General features: G+C 48.5%; 1 protein-coding gene across 7 annotated transcripts in view; it reads right to left on the bottom strand.

The window, feature by feature from the left end:
- The window catches only part of FARS2 (phenylalanyl-tRNA synthetase 2, mitochondrial), a 2,528,336-nt gene that overhangs the window by 599,496 nt on the left and 1,902,263 nt on the right, over window positions 1-26,577 (bottom strand). For all 7 annotated transcript variants that reach the window (XM_069613454.1, XM_069613452.1, XM_069613456.1 and 4 more), the window contains one exon: window positions 11,092-11,243. In XM_069613454.1, coding sequence (XP_069469555.1) covers window positions 11,092-11,243 — 152 coding nt within the window. The remainder of the gene's footprint in view (window positions 1-11,091; window positions 11,244-26,577) is intronic.

Raw genomic sequence — 26,577 nt, 5'->3', positions numbered from 1 at the left:
CACCGGCCTCAGGGACACTGTGGTTGCGGGTTGCTTCGCACCCCCAACTTCCTCGAGCTCTTTGTGCTCACTTGGGACCCACACCCTTCTCCAGCACGGGTGTCTCCGGTCCTGCCTTCTTAATTAGGAGTTTCCTTCGCTCCCTAAACCCTCAGCTTGCCTTCTGTCTCTGGTCTTGGGTTGCTGCACCGTCACGGCTCTGCAATCACAGCAACTCGGCTTACATGGGCAAAACTTCACTTCCAATACGTTTTCCTCTGCGCAGCCTCTGCAATACAGGTTTTAGGAACACAGGACCCTTTCAGAACTTGTAGGTGAAATCTGCTCTCTACTTGCTCCGGTGTCCCTTCTGTGCTCACACTTTCTCATGAATTGCCAGCCTTATGCTGCTCCTCTACTACTATTAATGCCAGCCTTCCAGCTCCTGCTCCAGCTCCTTCTCCCTCTTCCTCTCCTCTCCTGCCGCAGTCTTTTATGACCAACAGGTTTGACAATTGGCTTCAGGTGTAAGTCATCAACCTCAATTGCCTGACTCTTGAAGTGGCTATTCGGTTAATTGCCTGACTTCTACATCTACATGCCTCTTCAGCCCTCTTCTTCGTCTCAGTCCCATTAGCAGTTTGTTTCCCCAAAATCAGGGTTTTCAGCTTCATGATTATTTTTAAGAATAGATCTAAATCCCTTAGTAATTTTAACAGAGGGACAGTGGGCCTCATTATAAGTTTGGCGGTAGCCTTACCGGTAAAACTGGCAGGCTGCCGCCAAACTACAATTACAGGGGGCATTCCGGCCCTGCCGGCCCGGTAATTGGCCATTTGTGGGCGCTGGAAAAAAGATGCTCCCCATTTCCATTCGGCCCCATAGGGCTGAATGGGAAGGGGCAGGTCGGATGCACCGGCACCGTTTATAACGATGCCGGTGCATCCGACATGCTGTTCACAGATGCTGGTGCCGTGCACAGCATCCGACATGCTATGCTCTCGGGTGCCTTTCTGCCAGCCAGGTCGGACCTGGTGGGCAGGAAGGCACCGGCGAGCACAACTCATAGTTTGCCGGTCCAGGAACTACAGTACCGGCAAGCTTACCGGTACCGTAGTTCCCGGACCGGTAAACTTATAATGAGGCCCAGTGAGTTTTAACTTGTTTAGAGGAAGATGGTTTAGACCAGATGCTACAAAATAAAATGTGAATAGTCTTTACAGTCCTCGGTGACGAATCGATCATTTCGTCACTGCTTCCCAGGCAGGGCGCTACCCTTATGTGGCCAGGGAAAGGCAGACGCTACCCGACTCTAACCCTGGGGTTGGCTATCTGCGGAAAGGACCATATGACACAGGACAAACACCAGGGAGACAGAGTAAAGCACTAAATCAAAGTCATTCCTTACATGGGTTCCGTGGTAAGAACCACTTATCTTTCTCTCATTCTTGTATGACATATTGTAGTGTCGACAAAGAATCTCCAGTTTTAACAAAACACCAACCGTACCTATATCTCCCCCTTTAAGAACACTGGGACAAGGAAGAGGGATGGAGTAATGAAGATCACTAGTAGAGGTAATCCAATGCCGGGTTCATTCAAATATGGTACATCTGGGAGGCGTGGCTAGCAGCCATCCGATGAGGACGTGAGCTCGCGCTGCTCCCGCACCACTGGCTCCATCCTGCGAAATCCTGACAAAATATATCTTCGTGCGAAATCCTGAAATAACCCAGCGGTGGGAGAGACTCTCCTGCACCGAATCGCGGCGCTCCGACACAAATCGGTGTACGGATTCACCGTCCAGACCGTGTGGAAGCGACACGACCCGCACCAAGTGTTGAACTCAAAATGGCCGCCATGTCTGCGCACTAATTGTCGACCGAAGGCCGGGGCACGCAAATCCGGGCCGGGCGACGGTGGCACGGACCTATTGGCCGTGGTCCGATACATCCAGCGATGTGGTAAGGAGAGGTGGAGCCGGAGTAGAAGGGGCTGGTGAACGGGCCTTTCCCCCCACGGGCGAGAGACCCCCGGTCGGAGCTGCGACTCCCGCCTGCGAAGACGGAACCTCAGAGCTGCTAAGAGCGGGGCTGCTCGTGGAAAGAGCCAGAGCGGCACAGACACAGTCGGTCGCAGTGCGTCAACACCGGCTGCTCCCCCACGTTTGGGATTAGACATCGGTAGATTGTACCAACACATTGCCGGACAGAGAATGGGCAAGGAGAAACCCAGGAAAACGTCCACCCAGAGCAGGATCGAGCAATATGCGGCGATGCCAGCACCCCGCTCACCAGAGAGAACGCCGCCGGTCACCCCGGACCCCATGGATAACATTTCCCTGAAAGATATCATGAGTGCCATCACCAGCTCCAGGACTTCGATGGAGAAAAAGATGGACAGCATCGGTGCAGATGTGTCCCTGTTACGGCACGACCTCCAGAAGCTGACCGCCCGAACGGTTGAGGCGGAGGCCCGAATCTCTGAAACCGAGGATGGCCTACGTGGCGTCAACAGGCAAGTGACGAACATGTTAGCACGGATAAAGACCCTGGAGGCAAGGGTGGACGATAGCGAGGGCAGATCCCGACGTAACAATGTCCGCATAATCGGCCTGCCCGAAAAGGCCGAAGGGGATTGTATGGAGCTTTTCCTGGAGGACTGGCTGATGAACATTTATGACAGAGAGGCTTTCTCTAAATTTTTTTCTATTGAACGGGCCCATCGCATTCCGACTGGCAGAGTGATACCTGGGGCCCCACCACGCCCAGTGATCGCCAGGTTTCTGAATTACAGAGACAGAGATACGGTACTCCAGCTAGCAAGATCGAAGGGCACGGTCACATTTAACGGATCCAAAATAGCCTTTTTCCCCGATTTCACCAAAGAAGTCCAGAAAGCACGCCAATCATTCGACCCGCTTAAAAGACGCTTACAATCAGCAGGCATCAAATATGGTCTGATCTTCCCGGCCCAGCTCAAAATATTCCACGGTGGCACGTCAGTGCACTTTACCGACCCCAGAGAGGCATGGAACTGGGCCGAGCGGCACATAGAAGGGGATTGGAATGCGGAGGAGAGAAGAAGAGGCAGACGCAACAGCCCTCGACCGGAGCGCCCACCGGAGCAAGGCCAACAACAGCACCAACAGCCTGCTAATCCGCCGCAGGGAAATATTTGAACTGGGGAACAACACGGAGCACGAAGCTACGATACTGGGATTTGGACTACTATCGAGTAAACTTGTGCCCCCTCCCCGGGCAGGTCAACGCACGGATTGCAACCAGGCCAGTGGTCGGACGGCCGCCCACCCCACGGGCAAAGTCTAACACCGAGGAAGCCCACGACAGCACCACGGACAGTTGCGTAAGCTATATGGTGCAAAGGCCACTGACTGTGGCTTAGTTTAAAGTTTATTTGTTCTGGTTCAAACTTCGGGCGACAGATACTCCAAGTTGGGTGGGAGTATAGGGAGGGGGGATAGATAACACAACCGGGGCGGTAGATGCCCCCGAGGGAACAAATGTTTGAACAGATGGGAGGAAGAATCTACTCCAGTGTTTTGAGGCTTGTTTTCAGGTTCGTTTTAAATTTTATTCATGTATGGTCCGACAACAGTACACAACCACTCTCACGCGCTTGCGCCTCACAGCGAAACACTAGCGCGTGCATCCCCACGGAATCCCACACATTCTGCTTCACAACAACCCGCTCCCCAGCCAGATGACGCATGACAGATATGATACGAGAACATTGCGTTTTCTTACTTGGAATGTCAACGGGCTGGGTAGTGGGATTAAACGCAAACTTGTCACCCAAACATTAAACAGACACGCGCCGGATGTGGTGATGCTCACGGAAACCCATCTAGCGGGTTCCACATGCAACCTATTTAAACGAGGCCACTATCGTATTGCACTACACTCAGGTTTCACCACGGGCTCCAGGGGGGTCCTCATACTGATTCACAAAAGGCTGCCATTGACTCTATCCAGTGTGTCACAGGACAGGGGGGGCAGATTCGTGCACATGACAGGATCCCTATGGAATCGAACCATAACAATAATAGCTGTGTATGCACCACCCGCGCTGCTGCCAAGTCTCATAGAGGACATAACTCCCCAGATAGCACAGGACTCCTCAGACACACTAATCCTTGGTGGCGACTTCAACGAAGTCATGAACCTGGGCATGGATCGCACACACCTAAGGGGCAGGAATCCTGAACTACACACCAAGCTAGCCTCCTTCATATCAGCACTGGGCCTGAGGGACGTGTGGCGGGACCTTCACCCGGGGGAGCGGGAATACTCTTTTCATTCGGGCGCACACGCTTCCCTCTCCCGGTTAGACTACTTTTTCGTGCCAACCACCGAGATACATAGGGTAACTAGCGCCGCACTACTTCCACGCGGCATCTCTGACCATTCTCCCTACTAATGGAATTATCAACATCACGACCCATTCCCCCACCCTCATGGCGCCTCAACAATTATTATCTAGGCTTCCCAGAGCTAGTTGAGCGAATACAAGAAACCACAACCAACTACTTCGAGCTGAACGCTGGGTCAGTAGGCGACCCGAGCTTATTATGGGAAGCGTACAAGCCGGTCTTGCGGGGAGAGATCATCTCCTGGATAGCGGCGCAAAAAAAGGCCCACATGCAAAAATTACACGAAGCGGAAGATCAGGTGGAACGGGCAGAAAGTGCACATCTGGCGCGAGACCTGCCCGAAACGAACCGAGCTTTAATCCTGGCCCAAAAAAAACTGTACAATGTAGCCTTAGACAATGCCAAACAGGCACACGCCACAATGCGAGCCAGATTATATGAGACAGGCGATAAGGCGGGTAAAATGTTGGCCTGGCTGGAACGTAGGGATGAAGGGCACAAACAGGTCAGGATGATCAAACCCGACAATTCAGAACCGCTGTGGACAGACCAGGCGATCGCAGAAGGCTTTGCTAAATACTACGCAGGGCTCTATGGGTCGCCGGAAGCCCCCATTGATCTCTCTGTGCTGAACGGGATCACCCTACCCAGCCTAACGGACACACAAAGAGGGCTGCTTGAGGCAGCCATTACCGAGGAAGAGCTTGGGGCGGCCATGTCTCAACTAAATCCTGGGAAAACTCCGGGACCAAACGGCTTCCCGGTAGAGACGTGGAAGGGGGTGGAACCGAGTGCGTTAATCCCGCATCTCTTGCAGATGTACACTCACTCGAGGGAGCAAGGGCAGCTTCCCCTGGACCTAAGAAGGGCCACTATAGTGGTGATCCCCAAATCAGATAAACCACCAGAGAGGTGTAGCTCATACAGGCCCATCTCATTACTTAATACCGAGACCAAAATCCTGGCGAAAGCATTGGCAATCCGCCTGCAGAAAGTTATCTCATCACTTATACACCCTGACCAATGTGGCTTTATGCCCCAGCGGTCAACGCGTATGAATATCCACCGACTGCACACTGCGATTGAAAAATCCCCCCTATTGCGGGACCCCCTAGCCCTGCTAGCAATAGATTTTGAAAAGGCTTTCGATTCGGTACACTGGCCAGCATTGTGGGAAATAATGCGCCGAATGGGCTTCGGTGACCAGTTCCTGGGATGGGTACAACTACTATACGAATCCCCTGAAGCGGTGACCAGAGTAAATGGTTGGTCTTCGCAACCGTTCAGACTGGGCAAGGGAACACGACAGGGGTGCCCCCTGTCTGCAATGCTCTTTGCGCTGGCCATAGAGCCACTGGCAATTCTATTACGTGAATCTCGACTATGGAAGGGCTTCCGGTGGACAGAAAATTGGGAGGATAGGGTCTCGCTGTATGCGGATGATCTGCTTTTGTATCTAGCGGACCCCATAGTCTCGTGCCCAGTGGTGATTGGTATATTGAAGGATTATGAATCCTTTAGTGGGTTGAAGGTGAACTGGTCGAAGTCCACACTATTCCCACTGAGAGAGGTGGACAGCGCTGAACTACGGGACTGCCCATTTCGCATAGAAGTTGACCAATTCCGCTATCTAGGGGTACAGATAACGACGAATCTGGCCGAGTATGTAGAGAAGAATCTCCACCCGGTCACTAATCGCCTTGCGGACGACGTCAAACACTGGAACGCCCTTCCACTGACCCTATTAGGGAGAGCAGCGTTATTCAAGATGTTGGCGTTACCTAGATTCCTGTATATACTCCAAAATGCCCCGCTACACATCCCCAGACAAGAGTTTCACAGAATTGACAGGATCCTTCGGAAACTCCTGTGGAATAACGGGCACCCAAGACTGGCGCTCCACATCCTGCAGCGCTCCATCTGGGAGGGAGGCATAGGATTGCCGCGTATACAGACATACTATTGGGCGAGTCAAATGGCGGTGATAAATGACCTCCTACACGGCGATTCCTCGCTACCCCACATAAAATTCGATACTCTCGATGGGACCAGCACAACCCCATTAGAATCCCTATACCGGAAAACTAACAGCAGTAGTAACAAAACAATGGCTAATCACCGAACGCTAGTCTGGGAAGAGGCACACAAGCACATACACTGGGAGGGGAGAACCACACCAGTACAGCCACTGTGGGCGAACAAAAATATCCCGGAACTGGGCAAACTTCCAAAATGGCGGAACTGGGTGGCTGCGGGAATTTCCAAAGTAGGAGATGTGTTCCGGGAGGGGAGTCCGGTGACATTTGAGAGGTTAGTGGAGGATTTTAATCTGCCTGCCACGGACCGATATCGGCATGTGCAATTGTGTCATGCTTTACAACAGCATTTACCTGCACTACGAGATATGGCGGACTGCACCCCCATAGAAAGAAACCTGGTTCTGGAGAGCATAGATGTCAAAATTACCTCAGTAATGTACAATGTCCTCACCTCGTTTGCCACGCCGGAGCTTTCAAGCCTAAAATCTAAGTGGGAGAGGGATGTGGGAGCGATATTGCCCGAAGATTGGATAACGATCCTAATGTACCCAAGAGATACGGCCATCTCGGCCAGGCTACGCCTGGTACAACTCAAAATCTTGCATAGAATATATTACCCGCGGGTAGCGTTGTACAGATGGGGCAAGACCACAGACCCAAACTGCTTGCGATGCCTTCAAAACGAGGGCACCTTCTTTCACATCATATGGGATTGCCCACACATCACGACATACTGGCAGCACTGCTGTGACACACTCAGTAAGGTTTTGGGTCGAACTGTGCTCAGAGATCCAAAGCTGATGTTGTTGGGAGTGGAGGAAGAGGGTGAAATGTCTCGCTCCGATAGGCTATTATTTGCAACCTCCACGGCACTGATTAAGCGCAACATTGCCAGGCTGTGGGGCTCGAGCGTTACCCCTGTGCACGCACAGTGGTTGGATGATGTGGAAGCATGTATTGCGATGGAGCGAAGGGTATATGCGGCCAGGGGATGTCCTAGGAAAGCGGGGAAAATCTGGGAAAAGTGGGAGAATGCAGTATGAAATTCTTTTGTAGGAACTAGGCCGACGGCCAGCATGTGATGGCATAGCAAGAATGTGCATAACGCTGACAATGTGTCCTCAAGATGTTGTAAAACGGACCATACACTCTTTACTGTTTATGTTATTATTGATGGTCGGACCCTTCAGGGTCACTGTTTTTTCTTGTATGATGTAATAAAATCAATAAAAGTGTTTGATCAAAAAAAAATATGGTACATCTGAACAAAGTGGAAGACAGGCTGCTCCAGGCGCTGGTTGGGACACGGAAGGAAAGCAGGCTGCAGACCGGAGTGAGGAAGCTGCCGGGTGCGACTTCCAAGGAAGTTGGGTAGAGAAGAAACCTTGTTGTTGCCAGACAGCAGGAGCTGCCAAGCAAAGCAGAATGCAAGGCGAGAACCGATGAGCCGATGAAACACACTCCCAGTCAGCAAACAGGCAGGTGAGGGGCATGGGAAGCCCAAGCCGCCAACAAAGACAGGTAAGCTAAAAGAAAGAGATTGGGATACAAAGGTGCTTCAGGGCGGATGCCGCGCACTATTAACAAAGCGAGTAAGCCCAAATAACGGAGCTGGGACATTTAATACAGAGATTAAGACTGTTGGATAAGGGTCAGTGACCCAATAAATAATTAATACAATTACATGGATACAAAAGAGAGTGAGTTCTGATGAGAAGTGAAAACCTGGGATTTACACCCAAACATTGAGTGAACTGAAAAAGTTCTGGCAGGAGAGTAAACCAGGCACACAACGAGTCTAGGACCCATACCCAAGTAGCAAGGCCATAAAAACCCTGGCATGATAGTAAACCAGGGATTGGATGAAGGGGATGAGAGACCCCCGGAGGTGAATTGTGGTATTATGGTGAAACTGTGGAAAGGCTGACAGGGCTCAGGGGCAGAGAACGCCCCTTGAATTGTGGACTGAAAGCGAAGAACCATACCCATTTTCAAATGGCATTAGACGAACAGAGGAATAAATGTATATCGGAAAGTGTTGTATAACCGGAGGAAACTCAAGGGAAAGTCATCTCCCTTGAGACTGTGGAGTTGTTAAATTGTGTGTCTGGAGAAAGTCAGGGGAAGAATCGTCCCCCGTGAGATTTTGGATTATTGGAAGTGTTAAATTGTGTCATCGGAGAAACTCAGGGGAACAGTCTTCCCCCTTTGAGATAGTTAAAGTGACAGTGAAAAGCCAGAAGTAACCTAGGTGTAATTGTATTGGTTTTGTTTTCTTCACTTTAGAACTTTGTGTTTGGGGTTTAGACTTAGGGCGGGGAACTGTTTTTGATTTAGACATCCTGAAACAGACATTCCTTAGTTTTTTTGAGGCAGGGAAAGCTCTCCTAGAGTTAGAGATAAGTAGGATTTCCTAAAACCCCTCTTTTTGTTTTGATTTGAAAAGTCAATATACAAGAAACAAACTGTTACTTTGTCCGAGTCTTGATCCCTTACACCTCGCAGAGAACTGGCGGTTCTCCAGGGGTAGCCAAAAATATAGGGGGCATATCTAAATTTTGCACTGAAAAACACTCAATCTGTACTTATGCAAGCTAACTAGCTCGACGCTAAATCAATGTGACCAGAACTGTAAATGGAGCTGCAGCCACAACCTTTTCCTTGCCAGGTGTAATCTCCCACTGCCACCTTCAATCCCACAACAAAAGTGCTTCTCTGGCATGCTTCTCTCAACACCAACTTCCTGACGACACAATTGCACTCCTTAATATGTGTCTGACACAGTTCCTTCCTCAACACCTGACCTCAAAATGGTTATTATTCAACGGCTCACCTCGATATTTATCTGTTGCGTATTACCACACAATGCCTGACCTTGAAATGGTTGTTCCCAGTGCATATACAGTTTATGTACGGCACACCAATGCCCGACCTCAAAATGGCCACAAAGTACAGTGATGCACGTGCACGCCTTATATACTTAATAGGTTCTCTCGGTCAGCTTCCATCGGCCACCTCCTACGGTGCCTTCAATGGGCCTCTGTCAGCTTCTCTCGGCCCATCTCGTCAGTTGCGTGCCTAGATAGTGAGCGCAGTGCAGTCCAGTCCAGTATGATTCGGGCTCACCTCCTTGCACTCAGTGCCACCAACCTCCTGGCCACGGACTACCTTTACCTAGGATGTGTGCTCAGTACCGAAGACCATGGTTTGCGCCACTCGCCTCCTTGGAGTCAGCGCCACCAACGTCCCTGCCACCGACCACCTTCAGGACTTCCCTCGCCACTCCGGCACAATAGAGACTGCGTATTACAATGGGCAGCCGCAAAGGTAGCGGTCAAGGCAGTGCAGATGCACCATGCACACAATACGTCCGCACCACCAACCTCCAAACACTCAGCTTTATCATGCGGGCAGCAGATCAACCGCCAGAAGTCACTTCCAAATCCGCTGTTTAGGTCAACCTGGTCATCTCGTCGCCAACAATGTGGTAAGGAATGAAAAACATTGATGATGAATAATGCCATTTTATATTGTATAGGACCCCAACATTGGACTGACTTGAGAACCGAGTCAGAGTTGACCAACTGTCACTTTACAATAGCTGCACGCAATGATATTGCATAGTGGAACACTAGGAAGTCATTGCGCGCCCTATACACAGAATACAACACACACATTTAAAAAAAGAGACCATAGCCATCATCAGAAGAAATTCTGGTGAGTATAACCACTGGAGCAGTTAGGCATCAGTTCACTACTATAACCAGGGGTACACATTTCAATTTACAAGCTACTAGCCAGGCATTAAAAGTAATTTTCTCCCTCAGTTCTCCACATGCACGCAGCACACCATTTATTACTCACCAAGAGACAATTATCACTCCTCAATGGCTAGTGGCAAGTGCAAGTTTTGAGGCCTGACTATAACAACCTCATATTATATTTGAGGTAGTTTGATGTTTATCAACTAGACTTCACACATAGTCATGACAAGACATAATTTTGAACGGAAAAACAATGTCACAACTCAGCAGGGAGCTAGATGTGATGAACTACTGAGGGGCCTCAGAACTCTAAAGTGGTAGGAGTCTACAATAAATTATCCACCGGCCAGAATATACTGTGGTATAAGTTACATTGGAAGTCACGTTGAAAAGGGTTTTAGGTGAAAGTATCTAAAACAAAAGGATCAAATGCCTTTTTTTTTCAACACCAAAAGTGGCGAGAAGAAAAAGTTTCGAATGCTTTTTATTTTGTTTTTTTTATGGGGGGTTTCCCTCCCAAACCCCCCCCCAACCACCTGTTTTCCTTGTTTTGTTTTTTTCACACTAAACAAAAAAATATATAAATAAATAAATAAATAGAAAAACAGTCCAAACTTTTTTTTCCGCTATTTTTGGTTTCGAAAAAAAAGGCCATTCGATCCTTTTTTTCGATCCTTTGACCAGACACTGTTGAAAAGAGGGCAAAATGACTGTCTGAACGAGAACAACTTAATAACAGTGATACAGAGAAGAATAAAAATGGTAGGCTTGAGTCTGCCATTGCACCAAGGTGGATGAACAGGCCTTTGTAAATTCTGTCTGTGCTTCTGCTGCTCATAGGTCTGTTGTGTGTTGCCTGCATCAAACCGTCCCATGAAACATGCAGACGCAAACAATACATGCAAGTTCAACTTACGTAGGATGTGTGAACTGGTCAATGAGAACAACCTTCTCAACCAAATCTCCTGCAATGTTCCGGACTAACTCGTAGAAGTCGTTATCAGAAAATCCCTCGGTAGGCAGCCAGAAGGAGATGTCGTTAGTTAAAGGTGGAAACTTGCTAAGAGCCTAATAGAAAAGGTGATGAAGAAAATACAAAGAATACATTAATACCGTTGCTATCAGATAGCTCACTCACAATGCAATGAATACTTTGAAGTCAGAATTTCTTAAACAACAAGTTAAAGGAGAGCACTGAGCGAGCGAAACACTGCAGTGTAACAGCCGATTTGGAGTCTCCACCCAAAGCTCCACTTTTTGCCCCACTTTAGTGCCATCGAGACGGGCTGCAGGTTTAACAGTCACCAGAAGAGAGAGAAAGGTGGAGCTGCTGGGTAGACTTCATCTGCATTGAAAAGGAGGCTGAAGAAAGATAAAACAAAGAAGACACGGTTATGCAGTCAAGTTAGAAGAGGGGCTGCGCAGATGCTACTAAGGAATAGTGCAAACAGTTCTGAATTTTGTCTAGGGCTGACAACACAAATGGCAGTGGGGCCGAGACAGTCGATAGGAGCACCACAAATGACACTTGTGAGATAGGCATGGTATCAAGAGATGAGGCAGACAACAGATTTCACATTTCAAAGAATGCTTTATTTCAAATATCAGGATGGTCTAAGGCCTAACATGTTCTATAAATAAGGTATAGATACCTGCCTAGATAAAACTAAGGAAAGTCTGTGTCTGTAAGTCCTAATCAAAATGTCTGTGCCAAAAACGTATGCTTATCCTCAGAGCTAGAGGAAACGTGGTATGGGATTTTAGTCAACAGAATAGTGTTCAAAAGTAAAGTCTCAGTTCTTCTTAGCTCAGGGTTCTTCCTTGAGTTCGCTATCCCAAGTTCAACACAGCTCTGATGGATGCTTGTCTTCACAATGTTCTGTCAAATCTTGAGGTTCCATTCCCCAAGTTCAATATAGTACCGTTCACATAAAAAGGAGTTATTGAGGTTCCCTAAACACGACGGCGGCTGTCAGTTCTTTCAACTCTCAGGGTTCCCTTCCCCAATATTTCACAGCAGCACTTACACTGTTTTCATCCACTTTATGTTCAATAGAAGAAAACAATAGGTCTCCTTGATCCACCTTCTGAATTGCTTAACCACTTGTTTAACAGTTCTTCAGGAATCATTTCCAATGTCCTTTGATTGTCATCATTTAGTGATCTCTGGCCTAGGCGCAGTTGTCAGACCAGACAGTCCACCCATCACAGGTCACGCAACCAGAAACCCTAAGCTTCTCCTTGGATTGATTCAAGGGGTCTTTAATCTTCACAGTGGGGAACTCCCTGGTCTAGGTGCAGTTGTCAGGCCACAGGGTCCACCCATCACAGGTCACGCAACCATGAGTTCCCTTAACCTAGTTTGGCCCCTTCTCAGTCTCTTCTGTCTCAGGCTTCTGACTTCTCACAATGATATGCACTTTGGTTATGGTAAAACTCTTCTGTAAATGAAACACTTTTCTGTTAATGTAACAGCTTCAGTCTTTTGGTTTACCATAGATTTATGGGCCTTTCTCACACTGTTTGTTAGAATATTTAAATGATTGTTCAATATTTCTTATGCTTTCTGTTTTGCCCACAGTGCTGTTTGCATACGGTCTGACATTCAATAAGTCTGTGTGACTTCAAATGTTCGGTCAGTGTTTAAAATGCTGTGATCTTATTAAAATAGCATTTGTTAACTTATGTTTGGTGTTCAAGTTACTCAATTAGTAGTTTCTACTCAGTTTGGTGTTTAGTATATTCAATAAGTAGTTTCAGTTCAGTTCAGTATTCAATATGGTTCACATTCACTTTGACTGTCACTTGCCTGCGGTCCCAGGAGTACTCTGGTCATCTCGTGTCCTCTGACACTGACCGGCACTTTGCATGTATCCAGCGGCTACTCCTGTTGCTCTGGCTCACCTTCTCCGTGGCAGGGAAGCAGACCGCCACATACGTCGTGCATGTCCTGACTGCACTTCTTGACCTCTGACTTTGCAATAGAATTGGACCACGTTTCCCCTGCTCCCGGTTGCTTTTGCAGCTGCAGCTGCCTCCGGGTCTCAGCATGGGTGGCGTCTCTCTCTCTCTCTCTTTGGTTTGGCAGCCCCAGCTGCACGCCTCCCAATTCGAGGATTCCCAGTTCTACACCCACCAGATGCGGGTCCTACGAGATAGATGACGGCATCAAGACTTCTGAGTCTTTACCCAACGCAACGTCCCAGCTCCTCGTTCTCCTTCTCCTTCTGCTTCTACATCTTGTTTGGGCCTTCCCCTTTTATACACCTGAGCCCTATTAAGGGGCCTCAGGTGTGAGTTGTTAGCGTGTCTTGCCTAACCATACTTAAGCAAATCAATGGGACATGCCTGACCTTCAGTATTGGATGTCTTCATACCCCTCTTCTTCGTCCCAGTGCTAGAGTGATATTTGTGATAGGAAGTGTGTATTACTCCTAGTTGCTTCTTCCTCTTCTCAGTACTTGGTGGGTTTTTATAAGGTAATAGAGGGCCTTAATGAAAATAGCCCATGGAGGTTGAGGGAAGGGAAGGTAAATGAGTGTTAGGAAATGGGGGATACCATGTCTCACCCAAGGGCATCCCACTCCCAGTCCCCACAGACCCTCCACCCAGGTGATCATTCATCGCTTGTCCACCCCTGGGGTCAGGATCCAAGAACGATGGCCTTTCCTTGGCCATCTGTGCAGAGGTTCCATGGGGAGTAGGAGGGAGAATACCTCAGGTTTCTTACACACTGGACATGACACACCACTTCACCTCGTCACAAAGTCACATGGTATGAGCAATCTGAAGGAAGGAGGGGCACTCTGGGGTTTGTGGATGCCCAAAAGCATGTGAAGTGCTAGTCAGAGGTGGTATATGGGTATCCCCAAAAGTCAATACTGAGTCACAAAGGGAAAGAGGCAGTCCAAAAAACATCAGACTGCAGGAGAAAATGATAGCAATCAAGGGTGCTATAAAAGCGCAAAGGAAAGTGCAGGCTACCACTACAGAGACAGGTGAGCTGAGGTGAGGCCTGGTGGAGAGAGTTCCAAGCCTCCTGAGGACAATATCTCTGATCCTGGCAGGAGTCAGAGACCAAGATGTTAATGGTAAGATGCCCTAGTCCAGGAAGAACACCTTAATGAGATGGCGGGCTATAATAATGCACCATGACTATGGCCCTCATTAGGAGGTTGCCAGTACCGGCAAGCTCGGCTTACCGTTTCTGGCGGGATATTATGGGTGGAGGCAGAACAGCAAGTACCCATTCCCGTGTGGTGTCCCATTGGACTCCACGGGAATGGAAACACTGAAGCAACGGCACCATTTTCAACTGTGCCGGTGCTTCAGTGATTTATCAACCGGTAGGGGCAGTTGACAGCCCTACTGGCAGGCTCAGAGTGAGCTGGTCCATAAAAGGTGCCGGTAACATTGTTACTGGCACCTTATTTCCAGACTGGCTCACTCGTAATGAGGGCCAATGACTTTAAAGAAGGGTGAATAAATACTTGCTGGTAGGAGTAAGTCATGGTGATACCATAGGCAATAGGAAGGTTGAGATTATACCTCTGCCGACTAGCTCTGTCATTACACCTCTCATTCCCCCTTTCTTGACACATTTTTACTTTATGCTGGCCTCTGCCTTGCAGACAACTCCCACAAAGTGGAAGAACAAATATGTAGATACTTTTTTAGTATTACGCCCCACATAAACCCCTCTGCCTCTTTCTATATTTTCCCCTGTTTTTGTAGAAACAGCCATGATCTGGGGCCATGATGAGCCGACCACAGCGACTTAAGTAGAATGTATGAAAGGGAGTTGCCCTGTGGCAAACTTACCCTTCTGGCTACCCTAACTCCCTACCTAGAAGTCCAGCACCAGGGAGGGTTGAGTGTTGCGGATGCTCCTGCTCCTGGTAGCATGGACAGGGAAGCAGGCTTAGCAGGCTCATGCCGAGATGGTGTTGCAGACCGAGCAGTGACACCAGTTGGTCCATCCAGCATGGTGTGTCTGGGAAAGGAAGCACCCCAATGCATGCTGCCGGCATGATCCTGGGAAAATTTCCAACGTGAGACGATTCATGGGATCATGTCACTGCTCCCCATGGGGGAGCCCTTCCCTGTGAGGCTAGGGAGACAAGCTCACTATGCAACATTCCTGTAACGCTCACCTGATTCCCGTAGAGGCGCCGGTCTTGACTGGGCGTATACCGTATCTTCAAAGGTGATGTGTAACACACGGCTGGCTCTTTGGGCTGGACCTCTGTGCACTGTATGTCTGGCTCGAAGGGTAAGATGTCTGCAGATAGAAAATATGGGATTAATGAACTGGGTTATTGAATGTCTCTCTCTTCTTCCCTTTCTCTTCTCCTGTAGAACCCCAAAGGTTAACGCTCTCACCTTAGGTAAGTGAACGCCGTGCTCTCCATCTGCCTCGAGGCAGGGTGCTGTAACCAGTTTCTTCACTGGATAAGGGGAGCAGGCCTCTTGACTTCAGAGGACTGCTGTCCGTCGTTTACTGCACGAACGGTAAGTTTCGAGTAATTCTAATGTCTTTAAAGTCTTTAGTAATGATGTCTCTTGTTTTGCAGGGTTCCGGCGATGGCGGATGACGGGCTGAAGTGAGTTGAAGATGGAGCCCGTGTGATGAATAGAAGCGCCTGGAAGCACGTAAGTAAGCGCTTGTTGCCTGCTTCACGATGCGCTCTAACTGTCTTTTTATTTTGCAGGTACAAGTTCGGAGCGGCTGCAGGGTGCCGGAATGCCCACTGGGTTAGATGTGGAAAGGAGTAATGGCACGTGAGTATTAAAGTTCCCCAATGTCTTTAAACGCACCTTGTTTTGTCTTTCAGATGCGGGATGCAGCGCCGAAGGCCTCCGGAGCGTGCGAAGAGTTGGTAAGATTTTGTCTTTCAGATGCCGGAATGCAGTGTGAAGACCTCCGGAGCGCACGAAGAGTAGGTAAGCCTTTGTCTTTCAGATGCCGGAATGCAGCGCGAGGCGTTGGTGACAGCCGATGGACCAGGTAAGTGAAGAGCTGTCACTGAAGACCGTAATGCTAACCTGTTCTTTCTTGTCTTTATAGGTGTTGCTGAAGACTGGATTCAGGATGGTAAGCCTTTTTCCTTAGGCCCAGGATCAGATGCAGAAGACACGATGAGCGTTCTGCTGCTGAGGATGCAGAATAACGCAAAGCAAGATTCATCCATCGGGTGTGGTTTAAATAGCCTCCTGTAGTGCTTAGGTGTCTCCTTCCACAGCCACGCCTAGGTAAGAAAAGAGTTCCTGCTTTCCAGAAGAGTTCCAGTGTTCTGAATCTAGGGAGTGGCTCCTGCCCCACCCAACAGGAAAAGTAGTTCCAAACAGAAGAGGATCAGAGGCTCAACTGGCAGGCAAGTAAGCAGCATGGTCTGCTGCAGGTAAGTCCACCCAAGCATTATGAGCCCGGCGCTTCCAGCGCTGGGACTGGGCATATTTATGAGCCTGGTGCCACTGGCGCCAGGACTGGGTCCAAAAGGTCCCAATTGGGACTGGTTGGCACTCGGAACCTGGGTTATGGATCTGCTTCCAAGGGAGTTGGGAAAACCCTGACCTTTTAGAAGCAGAGATCATGACAGTACCCCCCCTCAAGGCCCCTCCCAAACCGGGCTTCTCCGGGGGTTTTGGCTTGTCAGGAAATGTTCGGTGAAATCTTTTGATTAGGCGAGGAGCGTGGACATATTCAGCAGGTTCCCAGGATCTCTCTTGGGGGCCGTAGCCTTTCCAGTCAATTAGGTAAAATAGTTTAGATTTGGAGATCTTGGAGTCCAGAATGCTTTTGACTTCAAACTCGAGTTCTCCATCAACTAGGATAGGTTTTGGAGATTTGGTTAGTCGGGTTTGAGGTTGCACGGGTTTTAATAGAGAGACGTGGAAGACCGGATGTATCTTCATGTGCGGGGGCAAGTCCAACTTGACCGCTACTGGGTTTACTATGGTAGTGATGGAATAGGGACCAAGGTATCTTGGGTTGAATGTGCATGGCCCTTTTAGAGGTAGATATTTGGTGGATAACCAGACTTGATCCCCTACTTGATATTGAGGGGCTTCCTTCCGATGTTGATCTGCTCCTTTCTTGTATTGTTCTTTAGCCCTTTGAAGGTGAGAAACAGCTTCCTTAAAGGCTTGGGTGATTGTAGAATGCAGGTAGTCTACTGCTGGTGTTTCAAGATCTTGGAGGGGATCCAACTCCGAGGTTCGAGGGTGACTGCCGTATAAAAGAAAAAACGGGGTTTTCCCAGTTCCCGAATGGACAGAGTTATTGTAGGCATATTCGGCTATCCAAAGGATGTCTTTCCAAGTTTTTTCAGTTTGTTGTAGCATGCAGCGTAAATACTGTTCCAGAGTTTGATTGGTCCTCTCGGTTTGTCCGTCGGTCTGAGGGTGGTGACTGGTCGATAGTCTCACATCAATTTGAGCCGACCGACAGCAACTTCGCCAAAAATGAGAAATAAATTGACTACCTCGATCCGAAATTAGAACCGAAGGAAAACCGTGCAGTCGGACGATGTTTTCGAGAAATTCTCGGGCCAGAGTTGCTGCTGTTGGCAAGCCTTTGAGCGGAATGAAATGCGCCATCTTGGAGAATAAGTCCACGATTACTAGAATCGTATTGTATCCGGAGCATGGAGGTAGATCGGTGATGAAGTCCATAGAAAGCGTATGCCAAGGGCGAGGTGGGATGTCAATAGGGCGTAAGAGGCCTGCTGGACTTTCCTTCTGACTCTTGTTTTGGGCGCATACTCCACAGGACATTATAAAGTCTCTGATATCTTTTTTCCAAGACGGCCACCAGAAGTAGCGCTTGATCTTTTCTGAGGTCTTGGCCATACCGGGATGTCCTTCCATTAAAGAATCGTGATAACAAGAGATTACTTTTTTCTGTAAATCTGTGCTGGGTAGGTATAATCGTTCTTGGAAATACAATAAGTTGTCCTTTACTGCAAAGTCCTTTCCCTGCAGATGCCAATTCTGTTTGTCTGCTGGAGTTACAAGTTGCCTGGCTTTATCCTTAACTTCCTCTATGGATTCTGTGGCGATTACACCCAGAATTCTTTGTTCGGGAATGATTGGTACAGGTTTAGGGTTGATCAAGTGTTCTTCCACTCCCATCCGAGAAAGGGCATCGGCTTTACCGTTTTTTGTACCAGGTCGATAGGTAATTATGAAGTCAAACTCGGCAAAGAATAATGCCCAACGGAGTTGTCTAGAGGATTGGGCTTTTGCGGTTTTCAAATATTGCAGGTTTCGGTGATCCGTAATCACAGTAACGGTGTGTCGGGCCCCCAGCAGATAATGCCGCCAAGCCTTAAAGGCAGACTTGATAGCCAGAAGTTCCTTGTCAGTAATCGTGTAATTGATTTCAGGAGGCGAGAATTTGCGGGACCAAAATGCCACGGGATGCAACTGATTGGTTACCGGGTCCTTTTGTGATAGAACTGCCCCCATGGCAAGGCTTGAAGCATCAGTTTCCACGATGTAGGGGAGTTCGGGGCGAGGGTGTTTTAAGATTGGTGCAGAGATAAATTTAGTCTTCAAATCCTGGAAAGCTTGTTCCGCCTCGGTAGACCATTCAAAACGTTTGTTTTTCTTTAACAAGGCAGTGATGGGCTGGACTATTCGAGAGAATTCGGGGATAAACCTGCGGTAAAAGTTAGCGAAGCCTAACATGCTTTGCACACCTTTTACGGAGGATGGTGATGACCATTTGAGAACTGCATCGACCTTATTTGAATCCATACGCACTCCGCCAGGTGATAATATGAATCCCAAGAATTCAACTTCAGTCACGTTGAAAACACATTTTTCCAACTTAGCGAAAAGTTTGTGTTGACGCAATCTTTCGAGGACCATTTTCACGTGTTTCCGATGTTCAGATTCCGATGAAGAATAAACGAGGATGTCGTCAATGTAAACAACAACACACACATCTATGAGCTCTCTGAGGACATCGTTCATAAAATATTGAAAGGCGGCCGGGGCATTGCAAAGTCCGAAGGGCATGACCTGATATTCAAATAGCCCATACTTGGTGCGGAAGGCCGTCTTCCATTCATCGCCCTCTTTTACTCGTACCAAGTGGTAAGCTCCTCTAAGATACAGCTTTGTATATATGCATGCTTTTCTGACTTGGTCCAGGAGTTCAGGGATCAAAGGTAACGGATATCTATTCTTAACGGTGATCTGGTTCAGGGAGCGATAATCTATACAAGTTCTAAGGTCTCCTTCCTTTTTTGGAACGAAGAACAAAGCTGAGGAAGCAGGGGACTTGGAAGGACGAATAAACCCATTTGCCAGGTATTGATCCAGGTATTGTCGAAGGTGAAGGTTCTCAGGCTCGGTGAGGGCATAAATTCTACTACAAGGAGGAGTAGATCCAGGTATCAGGTCTATCTGGCAGTCATAAGACCTATGAGGAGGTAGAGAGTTAGCCTGATCCTTCCGGAAAACATCTTGGTATTCTAGGTATTCGGGAGGTAACTGGGGAGTCTCTGAAGAAATTGCTGCCAGTGCAACACCAGGTGGAGGGTGACAAGTAGAGACACATTCTGGAAACTGGACCGTTCTTGCTCGCCAATCGATCAGAGGATTGTGTTTCTCTAACCAAGGTATTCCTAGAATAATCTGAAACTGAGGGGCCTTGATCACATCGAACACGATCTTCTCATGGTGTCCATCTTGACTTACTAGCGTCACTTCTTGAGTGGTATGCGTTACTGGCCCGGAGGCTATCTCCGTACCATCCACCGTAGTAATGACGTCCTTTACAGCCTTGGGACAAAGAGTTAGATTCATCCTCAAAACCATTTCATGATCCACATAATTGCCGATGGCACCGCTGTCGACGTAAGCTTCAATTGCATGTAATCGATCCGGATTATCAGGGCTAATGAGGACCATAGGTATCACGAAATGCGAGGTCACGGAACTGGTTTTCACGCTCGGCAAGAGGACCTCTATTCTTGTCGGGCGAGGTCGTTTCCCTGCTCAGAGTTTGTAACTTTGGTAACTGCAGCTCCTACTGCCTTCTTGGCAGGTTTCACCGGACAGTCTCGAAGAAAGTGCCCTGAGTTTCCGCAATAGAGGCATAATTGCAACTGTTTTCTCCTTTCCCGCTCCTTTTGTGTTAGAGGACCTTTCAGACCCCCTTTTTGCATGGGTTCCCCGGAGTCTACTCCTTTGGAAGGAGTTGGCGGTTTGGAAAATACTCGAGCATCAAACTTGGAACGATCGGCCTTCCTGTTCTGCAGTCTGTGATCTATTTGAACGACTAAGCCTATATAATCCGAACAATCTTGTGGGGGATTCACTACTTGGGCTAACACATCTTTGAGCTCTCCACGTAGACCTCTATAAAACAGCGTAATCCTTTTGTCCTCAGGCCATTGAGTTTCCACTATCAGTCTGTTGAAAGACGCAATATAAGCCAAAAGGTCTTGATTACCTTGTCGCAACGAAAGAAGCTCATTGTCCAAGGCCTGCCCCTGTGAATGTCTTGCGAACAGTTTTTCCATACTGAGCTGAAAAGCTTGAAAATCATGGAGGACCGGATCATCTTGATTTACTAGAGGGATCGACCAGTCTGCTGCATTGCCACTAAGGTACGAAAGCACGAAAGCTACTTTAGCTTGATCAGTTGGAAAGGCTGCTGGCCGGCATAAGAAATGCAACCGGCACTGATTGATAAATACTGCAAACCTCTTTGGGTCACCAGAAAATCGTTCGGGCGGAGCCAGAGGTACATTCCCAGGTAGGTTGATCTGCACTGGATTCATAGAGGATGTAGAAGGAAGATTTCCCCCAGATGCGGGTAACGGGGTCTGTCCGGCTTGTGACTGTAGCAATTGTCTAGCGAGATCATCTGTTCGCTCCTTGGAAATAATCAGTTCCCTTCTTAGAGCATTTGTTTCCTGACGGGCTGCATGCACTTCTGCCCTTAGTTCCCCAAGTAACTGGGCTAGCTGGTCGGTATCCGAGGTTTCCATAGCGCCTGGACGGGAGTTTTGTGGTAGGCTTTGCGTTCTGTAACGCTCACCTGATTCCCGTAGAGGCGCCGGTCTTGACTGGGCGTATACCGTATCTTCAAAGGTGATGTGTAACACACGGCTGGCTCTTTGGGCTGGACCTCTGTGCACTGTATGTCTGGCTCGAAGGGTAAGATGTCTGCAGATAGAAAATATGGGATTAATGAACTGGGTTATTGAATGTCTCTCTCTTCTTCCCTTTCTCTTCTCCTGTAGAACCCCAAAGGTTAACGCTCTCACCTTAGGTAAGTGAACGCCGTGCTCTCCATCTGCCTCGAGGCAGGGTGCTGTAACCAGTTTCTTCACTGGATAAGGGGAGCAGGCCTCTTGACTTCAGAGGACTGCTGTCCGTCGTTTACTGCACGAACGGTAAGTTTCGAGTAATTCTAATGTCTTTAAAGTCTTTAGTAATGATGTCTCTTGTTTTGCAGGGTTCCGGCGATGGCGGATGACGGGCTGAAGTGAGTTGAAGATGGAGCCCGTGTGATGAATAGAAGCGCCTGGAAGCACGTAAGTAAGCGCTTGTTGCCTGCTTCACGATGCGCTCTAACTGTCTTTTTATTTTGCAGGTACAAGTTTGGAGCGGCTGCAGGGTGCCGGAATGCCCACTGGGTTAGATGTGGAAAGGAGTAATGGCACGTGAGTATTAAAGTTCCCCAATGTCTTTAAACGCACCTTGTTTTGTCTTTCAGATGCGGGATGCAGCGCCGAAGGCCTCCGGAGCGTGCGAAGAGTTGGTAAGCTTTTGTCTTTCAGATGCCGGAATGCAGTGTGAAGACCTCCGGAGCGCACGAAGAGTAGGTAAGCCTTTGTCTTTCAGATGCCGGAATGCAGCGCGAGGCGTTGGTGACAGCCGATGGACCAGGTAAGTGAAGAGCTGTCACTGAAGACCGTAATGCTAACCTGTTCTTTCTTGTCTTTATAGGTGTTGCTGAAGACTGGATTCAGGATGGTAAGCCTTTTCCCTTAGGCCCAGGATCAGATGCAGAAGACACGATGAGCGTTCTGCTGCTGAGGATGCAGAATAACGCAAAGCAAGATTCATCCATCGGGTGTGGTTTAAATAGCCTCCTGTAGTGCTTAGGTGTCTCCTTCCACAGCCACGCCTAGGTAAGAAAAGAGTTCCTGCTTTCCAGAAGAGTTCCAGTGTTCTGAATCTAGGGAGTGGCTCCTGCCCCACCCAACAGGAAAAGTAGTTCCAAACAGAAGAGGATCAGAGGCTCAACTGGCAGGCAAGTAAGCAGCATGGTCTGCTGCAGGTAAGTCCACCCAAGCATTATGAGCCCGGCGCTTCCAGCGCTGGGACTGGGCATATTTATGAGCCTGGTGCCACTGGCGCCAGGACTGGGTCCAAAAGGTCCCAATTGGGACTGGTTGGCACTCGGAACCTGGGTTATGGATCTGCTTCCAAGGGAGTTGGGAAAACCCTGACCTTTTAGAAGCAGAGATCATGACAATTCCCTCTACGGGTGGTGGAAAGCGGAACCTCACACGGAGAGACTCCCCTCATGGGGACAAGGACTCCCGTTCCATGAGGTAACTCCCTCACCCTCTTACTATTGAGACCATAAAGGATGCTGAGAGACAATCTGAAGGCACTAGTATATGTTACTGCAATACTCCTTCCTTCCATCCTCTAAGAATTGATACCTCCAAGATAAGGAAGACTAAAATAGACATACATTTTGATCTCAAATCATCTTCCAAGAATACTGCGACAAAGATCATCGATGGAGTTATACACACTACTCCTTTGCCTAGTACAGAAGGTACTGGGAAAAGGTGGTCAGAGGAGCCATGAATAATGCACAATGGACACAAACAAAGGACTATGACACTCCACTGGGGAGGACCCAGCTGTACGACATAAAAATGTAGTAAGGACTCATGAAGAAGTGAAGCCGGCGTAGAGCATGGCAGACCCGGGAAGTTCTAACTTGGAAGCAAGAAGCCACGCTGGTGAAGCAAACCTTCAGTTGGGAGGACGTCGACAGCAGGGTGCAGGAGTCCTTTGCAGGCCGACGCAGAGCAGGCCTGACTGGAAAATGGGAACCGACCGACGGTGGGGTCACACCGAGGAGGTTCTATTAACTGCACCGACACCACCTGGCCAGAGGCCCCGCAGAGCCAAAGCACGGCATTAGGGAGCTGAAGGAGAAGCAAGGAGTGCTTTTAGCGGGAATGCCGTGACCCAACATCCCAGAAAGAACCAGTGACGTCCCCCTGCCAGAGAAGAGGTAACAGGAGTCACAGGAGACCCAGTAGGGGATTGGAGAAAGGTGTCGAATGTAATGAAAGCATTGGGAGTGATCTCCCTCGTCTCAGTAGTTGCGTCCGCAGTGCCGAACATAAATCAGGCATCCGGAGTAATCTCTCTAGTCTTAGTAGTTGCATCAAGAGTGCTGAATATGAAGAAGGCACCAGGAGTAAACTACCTCGTCTCAGCAGTTGTGTCAAGAGTACCGAATGGAAACAAAGCCTCGGGAGTGATCTCCCTCGTCTCCAGAATTGTGATAAAAGTACCAAGTGCGAAGATTATAACACAAGTGATCTTCCTCATCTCAGTTGTGTCATAGAAGTGGAAGGAACAAGTTACTTAACTGTAACTGTTGTTCTCCAGCATGGGTCTGGCATGGATTCACATGCTCATGAATATTCCCCGTCGTCAGGCCAGGAATCCTCGGTAAAGAAAAAATCAGTATCAGTTTCGTTTCTGATCTGTCTTTCTTAGTAGTAACCAATCACTGATCTCTGGGTCATACTGCCCCCAGCCAATGACTGCCCTCTACCCAAGCCCCTCCCCTGGCAGCCATCCTCAGATTTGGTAGCAGGTAAAGTGGCAGTATGACCAAGTGAAGAGCCGCAGAGGGGAAGGAGGGAGGGTTCGCATGTGAATCCATGCCAGACCCATGCTCGAGAACAACAGTTACAGGTAAGTAACTTGTTCCTTCTCCAGCATGGGGTCTGGCATGGATTCACATGCTCATGAATATAAGAATACATAGCAGTATACACATGCACAACCACGGGAGGTGGCAACAGGCTCAACATTAAGCAATACAACAACTCAACATTAAGCATCTCTTACCTCCTCACCAGGCTCACTTTAAGCGAACAGGTTGCGCAACACTGCTTGGCCGACCCTGGACTCCTCCCTGGAGTCCAGATCGACGCAGTAGAATCTCGTGAAGGAGTGTGTCGACCTCCACGTAGCAGCCCTGCAGATGTCCAGCAGGGGCACACCAGACAGGAACGCCGTGGTAGCAGCGATCGCTCTGGTCGAATGGGCTCTCGGACGGCTGGGCAGCGGTCGGTTTGCCAACCGGTGACAGTGCATGATGCAGCCGGAGAGCCATCTGGAAATGGAAGCCTTCGAGAGAGCCTTCCCTTGATTCACTTGTCCAAAGTTCACAAACAGCTGTGACGTCTTCCGAAAACTTTCGTGCGGTCCACGTAGAACTTCAGCGCTCTAGCCACATCCAGCGAGTGCAAAGTCCTCTTCGCTGGAGACGAAGGCGACGGGAAGAAAACTGGCAACACCAAGGGCTCGTTGAGGTGGAAGTCCGACGCCACCTTGGGCATAAAGGAGGGGTGCGTCCGCAGCACCACCCTCGTGTCGTGAAAAGTCAAGTATGGAGGCTTGCAAGATAGGGCCTGGATCTCTCCCACTCGTCGTGCAGAGGTGATGGCCACAAGAAATGCTGTCTTCCACGACAGGAACTTCAACGGCGCCGAGTACATAGGCTCGAATGGGGCCCCCATGAGCCTGGTCAGCACCACGTTGAGCTCCCACGCCTGGACAGGGGCCTTCACCGGCGGGAACAATCGTTACTTGGTCCGTTCCGACAGGTTCTTGCAGAACGCACAGTCCTTCTCCACGTGCGTTGTGTCCTCATGAAGGCAGTAGAGACATCTCGAATGCTCGTCCTCCTTGAAAACATTTTGCAATCCGCATCCTGGGCAGCTCCTGAACAACTTGGATCCGGGCGTCGAGCTTCCCTTGTCCTGGGCCATGTCCATTGAGGTAGGCCACAGATCTTCTGGAATCCTCCAAGAAGCGTAACTCGATGAAAACTTCACCCTTGAGGAGCGTAGAATTCCGAAACAGGTCCCCGTTATCGGAAGTAGAAACGGTGGAGCTTGCGGCTCGATTAACTGAAAAAATGAGAAAAATCTCCTGAAAAAGCGCAAAAACGCAGTAAAAGCTTGAGAGCTAAAACAAGAGGACTCCCAACACTTGAACGTGCGGTAAAAATCTGAGGATGGCTGCCAGGGGAGGGGCTTGGGTAGAGGGCAGTCATTGGCTGGGGGCAGTATAACCCAGAGATCAGTGATTGGTTACTACTAAGAAAGACAGATCAGAAACGAAACTGATACTGATTTTTTCTTTACCGAGGATTCCTGGCCTAACGACAGGGAATATTCATGAGCATGTGAATCCATGCCAGACCCCATGCTGGAGAACCACAAGCATAACATACATTGAAGTCCAGCCATACTTGAGGAATTAATTAGATTGGGTTGGGAGGCAAGTTCTTCCTTGGCTCTTTGTGTTTGTGCAGGGGAATGGGAGCCCAACAATAATCGCACCCAAGCTTGATAAATAAGTTAAAAAATGGAAAATCAACCTCTAGTGAGATGACAATGCAGGAGATGTGTGGTCCTGAGCATGAGGGGAGCACCAGAACCTGTGGGACATAAGGTGTTACAAATCACACCTGCTTCCTGAACATTATAATCCAAATAATAAATATGAACATTGATAAAGCGTTATAAAAGAAAACCCCACTCAAAGTGGGTCTTTTTAAACCTCTGAGAGGGGTGTTCAATGTGGAGTAGAGTAATAAGCATGCGTAAAATGCATGCGTGCAATTTGTACACATTATTTTTACTCTAATCATTCATTTTTGTGATCGAGAGAGGGCACAGCAATGGAATTACTGTTTCTGCCACGACATTTTCATACTGACACAAATTATGTGGATTCCTTTAGAATCCGGTTGCTTTTTTCACCAGCAAAAAGTATGCGATTCCATAGGGATCCATCGTAAATGCTACTGCCATGCATTAAATGGCAGGCACATTTACACTGTAAAGTGCAAAAGGCAGGCATAAAGGTGCTTTTGCCATCTTTTTGCACCTGTTTTGAACATCATAGGCATACATTACTAATGTGTACAGAGAAGAACTGTTTGCATCCAAGTAACGTAAATTACAATGTGCAATGTATGCTTTGGAGGAAATGACTTCCAATTAGATGTTTTCTACAAACACATAATGGGCCCACACCATATCTTTAAACAGAGGTTTTAAAGAAACATAAGTGGCTGTATGCTTTTAAATGTCACATTTTTAAA

Source organism: Ambystoma mexicanum, chromosome 5p (genome assembly GCF_040938575.1).
Source record: "Ambystoma mexicanum isolate Mex_15411 chromosome 5p, UKY_AmexF1_1, whole genome shotgun sequence".
In the NCBI taxonomy this organism is placed as follows: domain Eukaryota; kingdom Metazoa; phylum Chordata; class Amphibia; order Caudata; family Ambystomatidae; genus Ambystoma; species Ambystoma mexicanum.
This window is presented reverse-complemented; position numbering and strand designations above follow the sequence as displayed.